General features: G+C 31.8%; 4 protein-coding genes across 4 annotated transcripts; 2 read left to right on the forward strand and 2 right to left on the reverse strand.

Moving 5' to 3' along the window:
- Nucleotides 1–603: 603 nt before the first annotated feature.
- On the reverse strand, nt 604–3,020 carry LOC123897589 (outer envelope pore protein 16, chloroplastic-like). The gene is made up of 6 exons (XM_045948294.1): nt 2,750–3,020; nt 2,614–2,665; nt 2,374–2,405; nt 1,592–1,625; nt 1,434–1,501; nt 604–877 (listed from the first exon to the last, which is right to left on the reverse strand). Exons 1-6 carry the CDS (start codon nt 2,861–2,863, stop codon nt 737–739), a joined length of 441 nt encoding a protein of 146 aa, XP_045804250.1. The 5' UTR covers nt 2,864–3,020; the 3' UTR covers nt 604–736.
- A 2,132-nt stretch (nt 3,021–5,152) lies between these two features.
- LOC123897257 (triosephosphate isomerase, cytosolic-like) lies at nt 5,153–8,450 on the forward strand. Its single transcript, XM_045947819.1, has 8 exons — nt 5,153–5,445; nt 5,838–5,913; nt 6,713–6,836; nt 7,066–7,150; nt 7,299–7,431; nt 7,613–7,707; nt 7,877–7,955; nt 8,085–8,450. The coding sequence occupies exons 1-8, from the start codon at nt 5,407–5,409 to the stop codon at nt 8,210–8,212; spliced, it is 759 nt and encodes a 252-aa protein (XP_045803775.1). The 5' UTR covers nt 5,153–5,406; the 3' UTR covers nt 8,213–8,450.
- Nucleotides 8,451–11,692: 3,242 nt separating this feature from the next.
- On the reverse strand, nt 11,693–13,177 carry LOC123896630. The gene is made up of 3 exons (XM_045946998.1): nt 12,640–13,177; nt 12,330–12,509; nt 11,693–12,184 (listed from the first exon to the last, which is right to left on the reverse strand). Exons 1-3 carry the CDS (start codon nt 13,087–13,089, stop codon nt 11,693–11,695), a joined length of 1,122 nt encoding a protein of 373 aa, XP_045802954.1. The 5' UTR covers nt 13,090–13,177.
- Nucleotides 13,178–16,402: 3,225 nt separating this feature from the next.
- LOC123897756 (probable serine/threonine-protein kinase PBL9) lies at nt 16,403–19,866 on the forward strand. Its single transcript, XM_045948506.1, has 7 exons — nt 16,403–16,589; nt 16,734–16,830; nt 17,235–17,560; nt 18,124–18,259; nt 18,348–18,490; nt 18,590–18,713; nt 18,840–19,866. Exons 2-7 carry the CDS (start codon nt 16,779–16,781, stop codon nt 19,286–19,288), a joined length of 1,230 nt encoding a protein of 409 aa, XP_045804462.1. The 5' UTR covers nt 16,403–16,589; nt 16,734–16,778; the 3' UTR covers nt 19,289–19,866.
- Nucleotides 19,867–20,313: the final 447 nt, after the last annotated feature.

Here is a 20,313-nt window from a genome sequence, read left to right on the forward strand (position 1 = left end):
CTAAAACTTCATAGTTTAAGCGCATAAATTAGCATTTTTCAAAAATATTTAGACTAATGTTCAGTTTTCTCACCAAAAAAAAAAACTCAAGATGTCGTAATGATAAAGATCCGCATGACATTTGATGTATTGAGTTCATTTGAACCCGCAATTTATCATTTTTCAACACTTAATGTGTATTAATTTTGCCGCTAAACGATCGACCAAGTCTTGAATTGCGCGGCAATCCTCTTTGTGTATCATCAGTCTTTGTCTTGCCATGGTTTGAATGGAAACTCAGTTCTTGGTCTGGTAATAGGGCAATTCACTCGAGTATGCGATCGCCTAAATATGATAGACCTGCATGGGATTAATAGAAGGCTTCGACCTCTGGCGTGCGTCTCTTTTTTTCCCATGCAACATATATTCATATAAGAATGTAAGAGCCATATATGCTTTAAAGTAAACCAGACTTAGCTATCTTTTCTTACTACAGGAAAAGACAATGTGCACATGTTAAAATTACCCCGCAGGCTGACTCTTCTGATCCAACTCGAGCAATTTTTGTCACCGCCGAACCAAAAAAGTACTAATTGATGGGCGAGTATAATTGATCAAAGCATGTTAAGCGACAGAGCTGAATAGCACATCTTATTGCATCGAAATTATTACATTAACAGCAAAGACAAAGGAGACCAAGTGTGCAACCCCTTTTCAAACATGCAATAATACCAACAAGACATTCACTGAAGTTGATTCAGGTAATGTAATTTATGAATTCTGCAGCAGTGGCAATTGCAGCACCTGTAATGGCATCTACTGCAATCTTGTCTTTTTTGTTTTTGTTGGCTGCAGATACTATAGCTCCTGTCACTGCACCTCCGATCAAGGCATTCTTCTGCGGTACATCAAAGACAAGGGAACAATGTAGGGCTACGGTAAGAATCTCAAAAAATTAAATTTAAATTGAACAACAAAAGGTATGGTGCACTGCCTAAAACAAAATTAACACACGTTTGACACCCAATTTTTACTGATTAATTTCCAAATTTGATGCTTGTTAATAATAGCTTGAAATCTATGAGATTAGATGTCATTATATTGAAGACAAGTCCAGAATAAAGTGTTTTCTCTAGCATAGAATGTACAAGAGTCTATTTGGATTGGCTTATTTGAGTTTATCTATTGTCATAAACACTTGCAAGATTGTTTAGGAGAGTTTATAGAAATAGCTAATGACATGTCTATAAACTGTTTTCAGCTTATTTTCATAAGCACTCCAAGATAGCTTATGAAAACAACTTATAAGTTATATGAAAACAATTTGACTTTATTTTATAAGCACTTAATGAAGTTATCTATCCAAACAGAACCTAAGTCTATTTAAAATATCAAAAGTAGACTGTTGGTGGTTGGACAAATGATATGTCCAACTACCCTATGGAGAGAATTACCCAGTCTCTGGTGCCACGGATCCTCTCTACCCCATATTCCGTTCCAACATATACGCCAGCTATAGCTCCTGTAAGAATAGAAAAGAAAATGCATTACAGAGAGCCAATGTATTTACTAGTTGAACTTGCCATATTGCATATTGCAATTCAAGTCTTACCCCAATATGCGCCTTCTTTACACATCTTCTTCAGCTGCAACAAACTTATCTTTCATTAACAAGGAACAAAGCATATCATGCTCAACAAAATGTAGAGTAAATCAACATTTTAGTCCTCAAAATTATAAAGACCATTCAATTTAGTCCCTTAAATTGAACAATGTCATTCAATTTAAACCTTTCTCCAAATTTAGCACCACAATTTTAAAGTCAATATGTAAATCTTTCAATGATTTGATGACAGTTTTACTAAAGAGATATGTTGATGGAAAAGCTAAATTGATCGACATTCTTTAATTTAAGGGACTAATTTGCTATTCTGTAAATTTAAAGAACTAAGTTGCTCTACCCTTAACAATTTGGAGGACATAAATGCTCATTTACTCACAAAATGACTATCAAATGGAATTCCTGCTCTTTCGAGAATTTAAATTTTCAACATCAATGCAATCACACAGTTGCCGATCTAGACTGACAAATCAAGATCAAATGACTCATGTATCATCTTCGTAATTTGGACCTATTTATCAAAGTCAGAACACATGTCATCCGATTTTGATCTGACAGTCCAAATGATGTTTTATTGCAAATGTGTGATTCCCTGAAATGAGAGAATCCAGATCTAGTGGCTTCCCTGCCATTATATTTTCCTAGGACTAAACCCCCCAACACTAATGTTGAAAGTGAATCATCATAGATAGTTAAAAATTACCAATCTGTAAAATATTCATAATTGGAACTGTACTATACAGTAAAATTGGAAATTTCTGTAATGAACTTACAGTTTTCTCAAAATCATTACTTGAGATACTTCCTGTAACAGACATGTTAAAAAAAAGTCAAACAAAGAACTTAACAAATGAAAATGGAAACACATGAAAATGTTGGCCTTTAAAAACCCAAACCAAATCTAAACAAAGAACTAAATAAATGTTAAATAAAAAAGCATCTCTAAGGATCAAAGTTTTAATCTTTTAGCAATCTTAACAAAAGGGTTATATCAAAAGTGGAGAAATACTTACCCTTTCTAACAATATGATAAGCATCCTCTGCAAGTGCCCTTGAGGCTGCAACCTGAAAAAGAACAAGAAGTTTGGTTCAGATTGTTTAAGAAGAAGAAGAAAGAGAAGAAATTGAAGAAGTTGAGAAAATAATTACAGTTCCAATCTTCAAAAAACCATCAAGAGTGAGGTTAAGGAATGGATTGCCCATGTCAATAACCACATCCACCTGAGGAGAGGACACTGACCCTGAAATCCTGCTCCAAGGCATTTTTCACACTCACTTCTTTGATACTTCCTTGCTTTGTTTAGTTACTACTAGTTTGATTGTTAGGGAAGGTAGTATCTAGCAAGGGATTGCCCACAAAAAATTGACAACTATTAAGGTTGTGAATTTGTGATCATTGAAAATTGAGAACATCATCAACATATCTATCATCTAGTGCTTTTTGTTACTTTTTAATTACTGTTATTGTTTTTTTGTTACTTTACTTTATTCTATTTTACAAGTTTTTTTTTTTTTTGACAAATTATTTTATTTTAAAAGTTGAATGCAATATTAATTACTGATTTATTAATTCTTAATCTTAATCATTTATTAAAAAAAAAGTAGATGTAAAAATATACTCTTTGTAGTCACTTAGGAAAAAAAATTATTGAATAACTGATGTATTTAGACAATATTATAAGATCAGATGGATCAGTTATTCAATAGACTTAAAAATGAATATTTCATGTAATAGGAACTAGAGCGAGTTATAAATTGTTAACCGTAGAGGAGCGTTAATAACACTCGCTCTCTAATTAGTTGTAATTAGTGTGAGTCTCCTACTTTGAAAATAGGTCGCAAATGAAGTGGTGAGACTCGCATGAGTTTCACCTAATTAAAGAGTGAGTGTTAAAGAGAGTGTTCAAAAGAGAGCGTTTGGATTTAAGTGTAATATGCTCCGAATAAGGGTGAATTGTTCTCCTGAACTCGAGTTCAAATTATAGGTTTGTTTGTTAGGTATTACTTATGTCCAGTACAAACTATAGGTTTGCAAAATTTCACGTTGAAATGTAGCAGACAACTCTAGCCCATGTAGGAGTGCTTGTGTTATTTTATTTTATTATTTATCATCGTTCTCTGTGGCTGCCATTGATTCATTGCATATCTGATATCACTGGATTTTAATTGAGATATTATTGTAGAACCATTCTTTTGGACATACAAAGAAAACCACAAATTTATGGGGCAAGAATAAGGCACGGGTCACGTTTGAAGATACTCATCCATGTCTTGGCCAAAATAAAGATACTTTTATATTAATTTGAAGAGTAGTAAAGTAGATTGAGAGAGAGACATAACATAAAGGATTGAGTTTGAAGGATAAAACTTTGTTTGATCCGTTAAAAATATATATATATATATATATATATATATATATATATATATATATATATATATATATATATATATATATATATATTTGATTTTAAATTTGTTTACTAGACAAACTAGGACTAAATGAATGGATAAAATTTTAAAAAAATTTCTTCAATGAATCACATGATAAATTTTTGCCTTCTACGTAAATTGTCTAAAATATCAACAAAAAAAAAATTCACTAAGCATTTTTTAAGACAATTTTTTTTTCAATACTTTAAATATCTGTCTTGAATTACACTATCATATACTGTTATGTACGGTACTTACATTTTACAAATAAATTTTGAGTGACTAATAATATAGATCACCATCTCAACTTTTTGTCACGTTGAGGTCAGTGTCTCTCATTTATTTATCTATCGACAAAGAGTGTCTCTCATTTTTTATTTAAGAAAACAAAATTTAAGAAAAAATAAAGTTAATTCAGTTTTCAAAATAGAAAAATGAAGTTATTCCAATTATAATGACCACTAGATTACAGCCCTTCTGCTCCAACCAAACGGATAGAGGGAAACGTCTGACCATAATAATCGAAAAAGTTTCCTCAATATTTTCCTTTGTATTATTTGTCTAGGTAAATAATTTCGAATAAGGGGCTTGACCCCTTTATTTCACCAAAAAGAAGTTTCGAATAAATCATTAATTTGATTCTTAAACCATCAATCTCTCTTCAATTTAGTTCTTGAACTATCAAAATATATTAAATAGTACTTAAACTATTATTAATACATCAATTTAGTCTCTCAATTCTTTTAAAAACATGAGAGAAAATGATAATTAAAGGACCAAAATGATGGATTATTAATAGTTTAGGAATCATTTGGTATATTTGTATAGTTTTGGGATCAAATTGGAGAGAGATTGATAGCTTAGGGACCAAATTGATTTTCGCTTGTGCTTGTTTGAGAATTTGTTTCTTGTATAATATTTTGTAATTTTAGACACTTTTCATGCTTCTTTATTTATTTTAATATATTTTGATTTTCTTAAAAAATTTAAAGAAAATCGGCTCAATAAATTAATCTCTAAAAAAAAGTGAATTTTTTTCTTTTTGCTCAAGAAAATAAATTTTTTTTTCTTGTATAATTTTTTGTAATTTTAAGCACTTTCCATGCTTCTTTATTTTTTAATATAGTATTTTGGTTTTCTTAAAAAATTTAAAGAAAATCCGCTCAATAAATTAATCTCTAAAAAAAAAAGAATTTTTTTGTTTTTCTTTTTGTTCAAGAAAAGAAAATTGAAAATTGAAAAATGCTTAAAGCATATTCTTAGGTTTATCTATAAACAATATATAAGGTGAATACAGGACACACACACACACTCACTCTATTCTAGAACAACAACAACAACAATTTCTCGTTGAAATCGAAAACACCAACAAAAACATGGGCAGAAAATTCTTCGTAGGCGGTAACTGGAAATGCGTATGTTTCAATCACTCTGTCTTCTTTCTATTTCTCTATTTTTTTTTTCTTTTCAATTTACAACATCGATTATGATTCTAAAACTATGTTAAAAATTAGATCGGATGAATTTATTTCTGTTGTGTTGTTAATTCATATTGGATCAATTGATTTTCAATACCCTTTTACCGATCTACCAAATTCTTAGTTCTAATCACACTCTTCATGCTAAAATTCATGTGTAATTGAATTTTTTGTGTTTATTTGAATGGTTTTTGCATAATATATGATATTAGCATTCATAATTGTCTTGTGGAACTTTTTTTATGGATTTTTTGTGTTGCTTGTATTTAGATTATTTATTTCTAGTGATCTATAATTGTAAATGTTTTTTGGGTTGATTTTTGTTGCAGAATGGAACCACTGAAGAGGTGAAAAAGATTGTGACTACTTTGAATGAAGCTAAAGTTCCTGGAGAAGATGTTGTTGGTGAGTGATCTTAGCAGGATCGCAATGAATTTTATCTCTTTTTATCAAAATATATTTGATACTTAGGGCCTGATTGGAATGATTTATTTTTGAGCTTATAGATTATGCGAATAAATAAGCTTTTATGTTAATTCATAAGTTCTCCCTAACAAAAATTGTATTTTCATAAGCTATCTTGACAAGCTTATGAATAATACATAAAAGCTTATTTATTTGCATAAGCTGTTTTACATAAACTTAAAAATAAGTCAATCCAAACGGCTCTTAGATCACTTTTGCCAATGACCTATCTTGCTATGAGTTAATTTTAGTATTAATTTGGATTATGTTTCTAATTAGAAAAGTGCTGAGTGTGAGTACTAGAAGGTTCTTAAATTGTTTTTTTTTTTTTTCTAAAACAGAACCGCTTATTTATGTACCTTGAGTTAACTTATAGCAAGTTTTGAGTTGTTAAAATGAGAATTAAATTCCTTATACAGGCATACCCGGTGTTTTTCCATGCTTGCACTTTATAAGTTATTTGTATTTTGCATCTTCACTTTTTTACAAACGAAATTTGCTTATCTATTTGGTTCTTAAACTTTTAACTGAATATCAAGTTTCTGGCAACCACTGAATTATCTGAACTTTTCTCACTGCCACTGGTATCGTAATATCGATTTTTTTTTTGCATCTCTTCATTTATTACTCATATTAATATTAACTCATTTCATCTAATTTCTGTTGTTGTTTTTGATGTTTTGGTGATGATGTTTCTGGTAAATGGCGTGTGCTAACAAATGTGTTTTTGGTTTTACAGAAGTTGTTGTGAGCCCCCCTTATGTGTTCCTTCCCTTCGTGAAAAGTTTACTTCGCTCTGACTTCCATGTTGCTGCTCAAAATGCCTGGGTTAGCAAAGGTGGTGCTTATACCGGGGAGATTAGGTATATTATCCATAGTTGTCTCTTCAATTTATTTTGGTGTTTTGCATTTCGTTTTATTGCCAGTGACATAAGGGTTTTGGCCTTTCAATGTTTGGTTAAACCATGTAACAGAACTGTCTGGTTCTCTGTCTCCCTTTTTGTATCGGTGGTTTATTGATTGCGTGGCACACATTCTTGAAGTTTCTATCTCTTATCTAATTTGTGTTTATTGTGTCTTTTCTGTTAACAGTGCTGAAATGCTTGTTAACTTGGATATTCCCTGGGTTATTCTTGGTCACTCTGAAAGAAGACAGCTTCTAAATGAATCAAACGAGGTATGAACTTTGGTTTATATTTTCAAATTTCCCCTCTGTGCTAGTTGTGTTATAACTTATCTACTTTGTGGAGTTGTTTGTATTTGCAAAAAATCAACTTTTACTTGCTATACTTTCCCAATTTTTATTGCTTTTTGATCTGCTACAGTTTGTGGGAGACAAAGTTGCCTATGCACTTTCACTAGGGAGGAAAGTTATTGCTTGCATTGGGGAGACTCTTGAACAGCGTGAATCTGGTAGCACATTTGCTGTTGTTGCTGAGCAAACAAAGGCAATTGCAGGTACTTTATGTTCACGAACTCTTGTTTTGTTTTTTTCTCTATGTGAGATGATGTTCTCAAAGAAAATGAAAATTCTAATTGCATCAACTGGATTTCAATTATTTGATTTATTACAATTTACATCACTTACTTTTTTTTTGCTGGCAATCGACATTGTTACTGACCTCGATTCTATTTGCAGCTAAAGTATCAAATTGGGATAATGTTGTTTTGGCCTATGAGCCAGTTTGGGCCATTGGAACAGGAAAGGTTGCAACTCCTGCTCAGGCTCAAGAGGTATGCTTACCTATATTTCATTGATAACATTATCGATTTATAGTTGTTTTTAAAATTTCATTGTTTTTATATCTTTGTTCTTGTGAACAATTAGCCTGTTGGATACATCTCATTCTTTCTGCTATATAGTTGCTCAATCTCTTGATAATTGTGTTGGTTTTTGGTTTAGGTCCATGCTGATTTAAGGAAATGGGTTCACGACAACGTGAGTGCTGAAGTTGCTGCTTCTGTCAGAATCATCTATGGAGGTACTTTACTTGTCCTTGTATATGCGGTTACTTTCAATGTCAAAGAATAACAACTTTGTCTGAGTTTTGAGGTATTGTAGTAAACTGGCAATAATTTCTTATTTAATTAACTTAATTTAATGACTGCAGGTTCTGTAAATGGAGGAAACAGCAAAGAATTGGCATCACAGCATGATGTTGATGGATTTTTGGTTGGCGGTGCTTCTTTGAAGCCAGAGTTCGTTGACATCATCAACGCTGCCACTGTGAAGAACTGAAATCCGTAGGTAGAAATTGATATGCTGCTTTACAAGCTGCTTCGGAAATTTCTGTTTGAGTTTTCATTCTGTATTTTGTGACCAATGCTTTAAGCTTGTGTTTAGTACTAAATAAATATTGTTTCCTTTTAACTCGTCCATGGGCGATGAATTGGATTTTTGTTAAGTTTCTATGCAGAAATAGTGTACTGCCATAACATTTGGTTAGTAAATAATTTCAAATTGCCTGTGTTTTTTATCGCGGTTTTCTTATATATCTGTTGATACTTGTATTATTTGGATTGTGTTTTGTTTTTTGAGGATTTGGACCCTTAAACTAGAAGTGAATTGTCCTCATCACACGAAGCTCCAGTGCTTAGTTTTTGATAACCATAAGACAAGTGCTGTTCATGCAATAATAAGTGGATCTCAATCTTAACCAATTTTGTTCTATATATCAACGTTGATACCAATGAGGTGCTAGAATCATTTCACCAGCTGAATATGAACAAAGCCATATATTTGTCAGTGTTTGTAGCTCCAGCTTCAGCTGCGTGAAGCAAAATCTGTTACAGTTTGAGGAGGAAATTATCTGATCTAATTTCATTGGTTTTGTTATTTGATCACAAATCCTTCCATGCTAATTAGATACAAAGTTTTCAATGAACCAATATAGAAAAGTCCACTCATATAGACACAATTGTTGGTTCTAACAAGCCAATTTAAAAGCCCTCAACAATTTATTTACTTTTTTCTTAGCATATTTATGAAGAACAATCACCACCAAAAACTTACACACAACAATGAAGTTTCCGAGTTCGATCTGGGTTAAGGTGTTAGACTGTTAGTCTAACAATATCGACATTTGTTGGTTGAACTAAGTCTTATGGACAACCTTTAAGAATTTATTTTGAAATAACGCTAATGCTCTGTTCGTTAAAAAATAATGAATAGTTGATAAGCTAGCTTATGGTGGATTAACTTATAGCGAATAAGCTTGCTGATTGAATTTGCGGTGTTTGATAAAATTAGCGGTTGAAATAATTTTATAAGTATGAAATGACATAAAAAAATATTTAATTAATATTTAATTTTTTTAAAGTAAGATGGTAGGGATAAAATTGAAAAAAAAAGATAAGTTATAAGCTCATAAACTACTTGAAATAGTGTTTGAAAAATAAGCTATAAACTAGTAAAATAAGCTATAAACTAGCTTATGAGTCTTCTCAAACAGAGTATAAATGAGAACCGCCAACAAAAATAAAACAAATAAACTAATGACAAGAATCATAGTTCGTCTTTAATTTCAATTTTTGTTAATATTTTACAAATACTATTTTTTTTTTTTTTTTTTTGATAAGCATTTTACAAATACTATAATTACTCCATGTCATGAACTAGTGAATGGTTGATGAATGAAAGGAAAATTGGTCACGCAAAGCCTACAACACTACTACATTATTATTTAGGTCAAAGTCTAATTTTGGATTGGTAAATTAATCCATCTTCACTCACTTTGTATGAACATGTCACGAGAGTTATTTAGTTTTCACAATCTGTAAAGTTATTTGCTATTCCTTGTCCACAAATTTCGTTAATTCCTACCACATATCTAAGGTTTTGGAATGATGATACAAAATAAAAAGATTGAAACACTTATGGACAACCATTTTCTAGAAATTTGTTTAATCTTTATTAACTCATATATACTATACAACTTTCAAATGTGACATACATACATACCTAATATGTGGTCTCCATTTTATGTGGAAATCTCAACTCCTGCCTTTGATTCCTTCCCTCTTCTTTCATAACATAATAATTGTAACATGTGAATATGTGTTATAGTTTCTATAAAATTTCAATACTTTGCATTTAGTCTTTCTAAATATTTTCATCCAATTTTTAGTTGATACAAAATCATCCCGTGAATAGTTTTAGTCTCGGTCAACTCATAACACAAATTATTCGAGTTATGCAGAAGAATCATATTTGGATCCTCTCCAATGTAAAATGGGATAATTTTAATCATTTATTCAATTTTCTTCTCTCTCTTCTCAAGTTTTTTTTATTTATTTATTTATCAACTATTAAATTAAAAAAATGAGATAAAAGGTTTGTGACAGACAAACACTATATTTCTATATAGTCGGTATATACTATACTAATACTATTTTCGTGTAACTAATATTATAATTACAAAAAATAATTGACAATGGATTTTACACCAAAACTAATCTTTTAAAATGTAGATGCACCACTTTAAAACAATCAAATTCCGGTTAAACATAGCATGAATCATGGTTGTTGGTTATTCATTTGTCTTCCATTTTTCTTTGTCATTTCGTTTTCATACACGAAAGAATCCCTCTCTTTAATTGAGTCAAGATCCTTTTACACGTGATGATGGTAATGAAAAGTTGGACAGCTACCTTAATTGTTTCTCGTACGGACAGGTTTTGCAAACGGAAAAAGTGGATCTGGTCACATACACTACACATACCTGGACATGCTGGTGATCTCCGATTCTCCATTGGAAACTTCTAGGCACACAGTTGAGTTATTTTCTTTCAATCGAATTTTCTTCATACGCATGAGTCAGATATTTAATCTCTGACTATATGGTTAAGGGGACTAAGTGTATGTTTGGTTTCAATTCTGGAGCAGCCAGAATTGATTCTGGACATGTAGAATGAATTCTGACTTGTTTGGTTCCTCAAAACTAGAATTGATTCTGCCTCCAGAATGGATTCTACTTGAAGCTATAAATTGTAGCTTCTCATTCTAGAATTGATTTTTACACTCAAATTATTTGTTCAACTCACTTTTGTATGAATACTAGTGTAAGACCCGTGCGGATGCACGGGTTTAATTAAAATATTTAATTAATACATAATCTAACAATTATTTTCAACCATAAATAGTAAAAATTATAAAGGATAAATTTTTTATAAATAAATTAAAAATAAAATTTCCCAAAGGTAAGACCAGATTATTAAAACTAATTGATATTTATATTCAAAGTCCGTACTACAGACACATGTTGCATGAGCATAAATAAATAAACTTTCAAATCATTGAAGCTAATGATAAGTTATCAAACATAATGACAATAAATCAGGTTCAATAACTTTGTCGATAAAACACATCAGAGACATGAGATTTATCACAAACAAAGTATTTCATAATATATATTTATCTTGAATGGAGGTCTTGCACATGATCGTAGATATGATGACCAATATATTCTTAATCCTTTAGCTTCTTTTTGAATCACTTTAGCACATTTGAATATTTGATCACAAAGTAATGATACAATTATTATCTGCACAGACCAACCCAAATAGATAAATTTCAATTCTAACTATAAGTAAATTACAAACCAATTAATATTCATCATCAGGAATAAGGGCATTCCACGACTTAATAAAATTACATACCATATATTAAAGAAAAATACCAAGACCTAGAAAACCATCAACAATTAATCATTAATATCAATCAAACGATACCGCGTCTACGATAATCATCGCAATCTTCACAATCTGCCAGATCTATTTCAACGACCTCAATATAAAAAACAATCTTAAATTCTTTCTCTCCAAATTGTTGTCCCATTGAAATGCAATTTTCAACAATATAGGGTTCAATATAATTAGCTAAATCCTTGCTAATGGGTAAATTGGCCAACCTTCGAGATAAAATGAAAGATAAAATAGAGAGATAGAAAAGAGGAATCTTGAAACTGTATTTATAGATAGGAGATACAATAAAATCACTTTCGGTTGGTATAGGTTGAAGTCCAGCCAAAGGCTGAACAAAAAGCTTATAGAATCCTTGTACATGAAGTTCTATTGTTATTGCTTTTTCATCGGAACTATTTGCAGACACTTTAGTAGTTTCTGCACTAATTGTGTGGTTATAGATTTTGCTAGGAATTTTAAGTTTCCATAGATCCAATTCTTTCCTTATCAAGGCATGAATCTTACCTCCCTGTGTATTATTCAAAGTTTCGTTATTTATAGATCAACCATCACCAAGAACACGAGAAACATATCAAAACAAAACCAAAAAAAAATAATCATACACAATAATCAATTCTATGAATTAGCAAACAAACCAAATATTACGAACAAACCTTCTCATCTATCAGCACCATTTCCATAGAGTTCAACTCATTAGGCTTCATAAAAGAAGAAATTGCCCACATACGGAGGACACGAACTTTGAACTTCCATGAATTATGCCCAGGAAGAACATCGCACAACATGTCAAATTGGGTTGCCATTTCGAAATCGAATTGGATGACTGATTCAGCCTCAAATGCAATGGAAGAAGAAAAGAAATTATGGATATTTATAAGTGAGAATCACAAACAATAACACACTGTTGAGAATAGTCTTATTCAAATGATTATAGAGAAAAGAAGAATCAGAATATATTCTTACCCAATTGCTAGAAACAAAGCCGCATAGTATTCCCATAATCAGAATCAATTTACGCGCGCAAAGCTTTTGAAAAACGAATCTAAAACACCCTATTAAGCTGGAACAATCGCACATGATAAGCTGGCAGTGTTTCTGTGAGCATGTTGGTGTGAAAGCTCCTGGAACGGCGAAGAGAACGGCTTTTTTGCCTTTTGTTAGGTCGGAAACTGTTATGGTTTGGACTTCGCTGGCGGGGTCGAGGTATGAGAAGGTGGATTCGGGAAGTTTGTCGCCGACGGAGATGGTGGCGGAGATTTTGGATGAAGTGGAAAATCGGAGAGGTTTTGGGTTGAAACGGTTGAGTTTGAGGGGGAGGGTAAAATTGGAAGAGAGGGTTTTGGTTTTGGGAGATAAGAGTGATGTGGTGGTGGAAGAAGAGAGGAGTCTAGAGAAAGAGAGAGATGTATCCATTGATGAGAATTTTGAGGTACAATCTAATAGTAAAAACCCTATTTTTTCTAAACAAACAGTGGCCCAATCAAGGAGAGTTCAGTATTTTGAAAACTGGATGATTTTTGGCTGAAATAGTTCTCGACGAATGGGTTTGCATTGTTAATATATAGGATATCCAAACATAAATCAATTCTATCAAACTCAATTCTATCAAAATCAATTCTGTCAAACTCAATTCTATCAAAATCAATTCTGTACACCGCAGAACCAAACACATACTAAAACTCTTACCACTTTGACAAATTCATTGTTGGTAGTAGAGCTATCAAAATGGGCTAGCCCGATGGGCCGACCCGTATAGCTCAATTTTTTAAATACTGTAAATGTTGATAGGTTTCAATAACATATCAAATGATTTTCAAATTTTCTAGTAAATTTTATAAAATTCGTTTTCGATAGATCAAAGTCGTCCACCATAACATTAGCTCTTTTAAACATTCATTCATTCACAAACCTTATTTATTTGTATCTTTCTTTTTATCACATTATATTATATATCTGTTTCTCAGTCTCAAAGTACAGTATAACAGAATTCAACATGAAGCCTTGGAATAAATTTATGTGCCAAGAGCCCTACGCGGCTGCAAATGTCCCACGACTAGCTACGATGTTATAGGTGAATGTGATTGCAATTTGGTCAAAAAAAATTATTAAATATTTAAATCCAAGTTGCATGTCGTTGGACCCCGCTTCATGAATGCATAAGTTGTTATGTTGCATACGTGAGGCCTAACACATGAAATATATCATTGTCCATCTTGTTTAAATTTTTATACAAAGTGAAACATGATAAAATAAGTGGAGACAAGCTACAAGGAGAACTTCCTTTCCAAGAGAATGAACTACAGTTTTTTAGTTTAGTAGTATAGTGATTTCCGGTGTGTTTGGTAAGTCCAATAAGCTAGCTTATAGTTTATTGGACTAACTTATAAGCTTGTTTGAAAAAAATAAAAGTGTTTGGTAAAAAGCTTTTCTCACGAGCTTATAGTTTTTTTTTAGATACTATTTCAAGTAGCGTTTGAGCTTATAGCTTATAGCTTTTTACAGGTTTTTTTTTCCCATTTTTAACCTTTAATTTAATTTTATTATTTTTTTTATAAAATAAAAAACTACCCACTAAAACAAAAACTACCTACTACATATAAATGTCATTTTATGTATTTTTATATTTATCAATCATTTAAAAAAGTAATTTTACCAAACACTTTAATTTCAATCAGCTAGCTTTTCAGCTATCAACTATAAGCTAGTTTTTCAGCTATCAACTATAAGTCAGCTTATAGCTTAATTTTACCAAACAGAGCCTTGATTCACACATTTTAAATATGGAGAAATGGAAAATTTGATGTTCGAGCTCCAACTCCTTCAATAATATCACATGTACCAATTGAACTACATTTACGAAACATAAAATAAACTACATTGCCTTATATTAAAGTTAAAAAAGAATAAATAATATCAAGCCGATCTATAATAATCATCTTTTGAAATTGCAAACTTTATATATAGGTTAACTTCCATCTTGTTAACAATTTAGATTTTAGATGAACACAAGTTGTTAACACATACTAGTTGTTAACACAATTTAAATGAACACATAGTTGTTCACTGCATGAATTTCTCATCTTGTTAACAATTTAAATGAACACAAGTTTTAGAAATTAAAAACTGAAAATAATTTTTTGAAAGTAAAAAGCCCTTTATATATCTATAACAAAAAGTAAATTAACATAATATAATGTTTATCATGAAAAAAAGTAAATTAACATAATTTTTTTATTTTTTAAATTCCACATAAAATCTTTCTCGAGTACTACTATTTTATGATATTTGAGATCTTGAGAAAATATTTGCTCATATAGTAGTAGTACACCAAATTCTTGTAGAGATATTTTCAAATAAAATATAATTTTGTTAGTGAAGAAGACTGATCAGGTCATGAGGATATGCTCAATTATTCTACATCTCAATAATGAGAGAGTTTTGAAAAAGAATACGTAAGATAGTCAAATATTCCACCCTTTCTGAATCCAAATTTGTCAATGTGCATATGCAAGAGAATAATGGTTTGCCGTATATACTAAATTAAATAATATATATAGCACTATATATCCAATTCCAAATAATGAAAATCAATTTAGTCAAGAACCATTATTCCCTTGATTAGAATATTCAAACTCATTCTAATATCTCTAACTTAGTTAATAAAAATATTGCAATATAAATTTAAATATGATTGTCCATATTTATTTATTTTAGGGTATAAAATTTTGACCACTAAAATAATGGTTTGTCCATATTTTTTTTTTCTTTCTAAAATAAAATATTCTGACTATATTATTAATATTGTTGATTATTGATGAAGCAAAAATTAATCATTATAAATAAAAACTAACTTTAATCCCTTGTTTATTAGAAGACCTAAAAGAAAAATACATATTTGAAAAGGAAAATAGGCCATATTGAAGTCAAAATATGGAAAAAGAAACATACATGACTCATACAGACCAAGACAAGACACAGAATAAGGATAAGGTATGAACATGAAAACATTAAAAAGACAAGGACAAAATAGAGGTGGTAGTAGTAATAATAATGATAATAGTAAAATAGAAATTAAATGAAAACAACGTTAAATGACGAATAAGAAGGACCATAAAGTTGGTAGTTAGCTTTTACCTAATGTCAAAGTGTAAAAAAGCCATGGAACAGCAATGCAGCATAAAAGCAACAAGTTGAACGGTGCCAAACCAAACACCAATTGACAGCTTATGTGGCATTTTCTAAAGAAAGTTGGTGTTTGTTTGCAAATCACATTAAAATAAGAGCTTATCTGAATTCACAGTAAATTTGACAGAATTACGGTGAAACAGTGTAATTTTGGTATAAAAGTTAAATAAAATAATGATATTATCATGAATTTGTTGAACTCACCGCCAATACAGTAAGACATACATCGTACACTACTTAGGATATGCTTTTGTCTTAACTCTCCGTTTTTAGAAGAAAATGATAGTGGAAAGTGTGATAAGAGAAGGTTGATGATTGTTCTGATCAGAATTTGAAGTGTATTTTTATCAAGATCACTGGTATTTGGTCCGCTGGATTGTCTAATCTGTTTCGAATGTCAATTCTGGCATCAAGTGATTTCAACCACCTCCAGATCGCAGTTGTAGGGATCGAACGATGATCTTCCCTATCAAGTACAACATCAGTTATCACTAAACCAACTAACTATTGAATTTTCTTTTATCAGATTTGATAATGAGATAGACTCGTTAACTGCTTGAACTCGATGTAATTAATTGTGTTATCTTGAAGAAGGGTCCGTTCTACTATTTGATTTCATGAATGAGTGTCACTATGATGTGAGTCTGTCACCATAACATACCCACCTTCCTTGTTCCTTTCCAACTCTTTCTAATCCCACCTTTTCAATTACTTACCCCAAAAACAAGGTACTCTCTCTCTCTCTCTCTCTCTAAACAGGTTCATAGCTTTCTTTTTCCTTCGTGCATATTTCCACTTTTACTTACCACCATAGATTTTTAACCTTTCCTTTTATTTCCATTCATTCAATTCAAGTTTCATGCTTTCTGCAGTTGTCTATTGCATATAGCTGTCTTGAGGGAACAAGGCTCTACAACATGGGAGTTTGTTTGAGTGCTCAAATCAAAGCTGAAAGTCCTTATAACACTGGTATATGTTCTTCAATTCTCTTCCTTTTTTTTGCTACCCTTTACATGAATTGTGTATATTTCATTTGAGTTTGAGTTGCTTTGATGTTTATTGCTTTTGGGTATTCTCAATTTCCTTTTATTTCTTCAAAGTTTGATTCTTTCTGTGTTTCCAAAATAAAATCATGTAGAATTTTACCTTGTTTATCAGTTTCAATATCCAAAAAGTTCATTTAGTGGTATTTTTGAGGCTCAACTCTGAAACTTGTATCCCTAAAGGTACAAAAATTGATCCATTTCATTGTATGAACACAATTGAAGATCCAGTTAGATAGCTCAATCTATGTTACATTTCATGTGATATTCATGTGTAAGCTTTAACTGTAACGGATATGAATATGAAAATGGATTGGTTTGGTTTGGCAGGGTTAAATTCAAAGAACTCTAATTCAGCTGGAAATGATCTGAGCAGTACAAATAGTAAGGTTTCAACTGGATCAGTACCTCAGACTCCTCGAAGCGAGGGTGAGATCTTGAAATCAACCAATGTAAAGAGCTATACCTTAGCAGAACTTAAGTCGGCCACTAGAAATTTTCGTCCGGATAGTGTGTTAGGAGAAGGTGGTTTTGGATCAGTTTTTAAGGGATGGATTGATGAGAATTCATTGGCACCTGCTAAACCTGGTACTGGCATTGTTATTGCTGTTAAAAGACTTAATCAAGAAAGCTTCCAGGGTCACAGGGAGTGGTTGGTGAGTTTAATCTACTTGTTTAAAGCATTTGCTTTTGATAATTATAAGAAGCAAATAGTTTCTGTTACATTGTTTGGTCAACTGTCAAGGTACTATGGTTAATTAATGATGGAAAGAAAATCTCAAGTTGTTTTGTCTCATCTTTGTTCTTCTAAGCTCTAGGTCCTATTTGGATAAACAACTTAATTGAGCGCTTATAGCATAAGTTATTGTCATATAAGTGCTTATTTATTAGCTATTTTCTTAATAAGAGATAAAATAAAGTCGAATTGATTTTATATAAGCTATAGGTTGTTTTCGTAAGCTATCCTGTAAAGTTACTGGAAATAAACTGAAAACAGCTTATGAATATGTCATAAGTTGTTTTCATAAACTTTCTCCAAAAAAATCCACTTACTAGTTGATAAGCTCAAATAAGTCAATATACATCCCTGCATTTAAAACCCGTTACAATTTCAATACTGTGTCTGTGATTCATTATGATTGAAAACCTAAGAGGAATTTATGTTTGGATGTGCAGACAATACATGTTTGCCTTACTATGTTAATGTTTTCACTTTTAGGCTGAAGTCAACTATCTTGGACAGTTTTCTCATCCTCATTTGGTGAGATTGATTGGTTATTGTCTTGAAGATGAACACCGCCTTCTCGTCTATGAGTTTATGCCCCGTGGAAGTTTGGAGAACCACTTGTTCAGGAGTGAGTTATTAATCCTTTCCCATCTTTTCCCTCAGTTTTGAACAATGGAAGAAGTTTGTTTAACATTGGCGATATTTTATTGAAACAGGAGGCTCGTATTTTCAACCTCTTTCTTGGAGCCTCCGTCTGAAGGTTGCCCTTGATGCTGCAAAAGGGCTTGCATTTCTGCACAGCTCTGAAACGAAAGTGATATATAGAGACTTTAAGACTTCAAATATCTTGTTGGATTCTGTATGTAAACCTTTAGTCTTTTACTTTTGAAGTTAGATTGATAAATGTAAAGATTATTGGGATGAAATGTCTGAAACGTGTTATATGATTTGATTGCAGGATTATAACGCAAAGCTTTCTGATTTCGGGTTGGCAAAGGATGGTCCAACAGGTGACAAAAGCCATGTCTCTACCCGAGTAATGGGAACCTATGGGTACGCGGCTCCTGAATATCTAGCCACAGGTATATTTGAGTTCATGTTGCTGAACCATATATGTTTTTTGCTTCTCCTTTTATAATTTTGTTAAGTTATTGTAGGTTCATCTTAGTAGCAATTCAGTTAATAGCAAAAAAACATTGTTACTGTAGGTCATCTTACTACTAAGAGCGATGTTTATAGTTACGGAGTTGTCCTGCTGGAAATGTTATCTGGTAAGAGGGCAGTTGACAAGAATAGACCATCTGGACAACACAGCTTGGTGGAATGGGCTAAACCGTATCTCGCTAACAAACGTAAGGTTTTCAGTGTGTTAGACAGCCGACTCGAAGGACAGTATTCATCAGATGAGTCCTACAGGGTAGCCACACTTGCTCTGCGATGCCTATCAACAGAATCCAAGTACAGGCCCAACATGGATGAAGTTGTTAGAATATTGGAGCAGCTCAAGGTTCCTAATGTGAATGTAGGCAATCAAAGGCGTTATCGGAGAAAAAGTGCTGATGATGTTACCCATGCAAGGACTCACAAAAAATCTTGTGCGAGTGCGAGAGCTCACACATCTTATCCCCGTCCTTCAGCATCTCCTCTCTATGCTTGAAATTGAAGATCCGCAACCTTCAAACTTGGCAGAACTGAATGTCCTGTGGCCAGACCAGGGAAAGCACCGTGCATCATTTGCTGGCGATCTTGTTCATTAATACATGCACCTCTTTAGCTAATAGACTGTACATATCATATTTGCGCTAATATATTCAGAACCAAGCTTCTCTTAACATTTCCTGGTGAGATTTGCTAATGTTCAACAATTAATATTGAGTGTATTCTGAGCTATGTAGCACCGACACTTCACATTAAAGGCTGTCTGAGAGATGTCAAGTGTTTAACATGACACCAACATATGTGTGGTTACATTTACTTTTTCAATCTTCTCAAATTATTGTCAGTATCAACATGTCAATACTGACAACAATTTGACATGTCAATGTTGTGTCCATGTATATGTATGTGTCTGTGTCAACGCTTCATAGATTTTGTTTGAGTTCTATCAAATGTTTGTAACTGCTAAAAGTAGTTGGGAACGGAAGAGAAGGTACTTTTGTATAATTGCTATGGTTAGCTCATTTTTTGTTATAGTATTTATTGGGCTGGTGTGGTTTTTCCTAATCTATTTTGTAACACATGGTTGCCATAGTATATATATAGTACTACTTACTAAGTACATTTTAAAGGCTGATGCTATATTCTATTGATTCTTTCAAGCTTGATTTCATTCATCATTCATGTATACATGATTCTGACAATAAATGAAAACATTGGTCAATATATTTTTTCATCATTATGTGAAGAAACATTTGAAATTGATTTGGAATATGATACGAACTTTGGATATACTAAAATCTTATGTAACTACTAGTATAGTATATATTTTTTTAACGGCCAAAAAAAGCATGAATATATTAAAATGAAATGAAGTACCTGGGGTACTAAACCTAGCGAAGACAGTCTTAATTATACAATATAATGGATTTACATTCCATTCATAAAACAAACAAAGAGAGTGAGGCTTTGATGTCAACAACAATTTTCAAGAGATATATTGTATTCTCTCAACCGCTTCATGAA

This window comes from Trifolium pratense, linkage group LG7 (assembly GCF_020283565.1).
Source record: "Trifolium pratense cultivar HEN17-A07 linkage group LG7, ARS_RC_1.1, whole genome shotgun sequence".
NCBI classification, from domain to species: domain Eukaryota; kingdom Viridiplantae; phylum Streptophyta; class Magnoliopsida; order Fabales; family Fabaceae; genus Trifolium; species Trifolium pratense.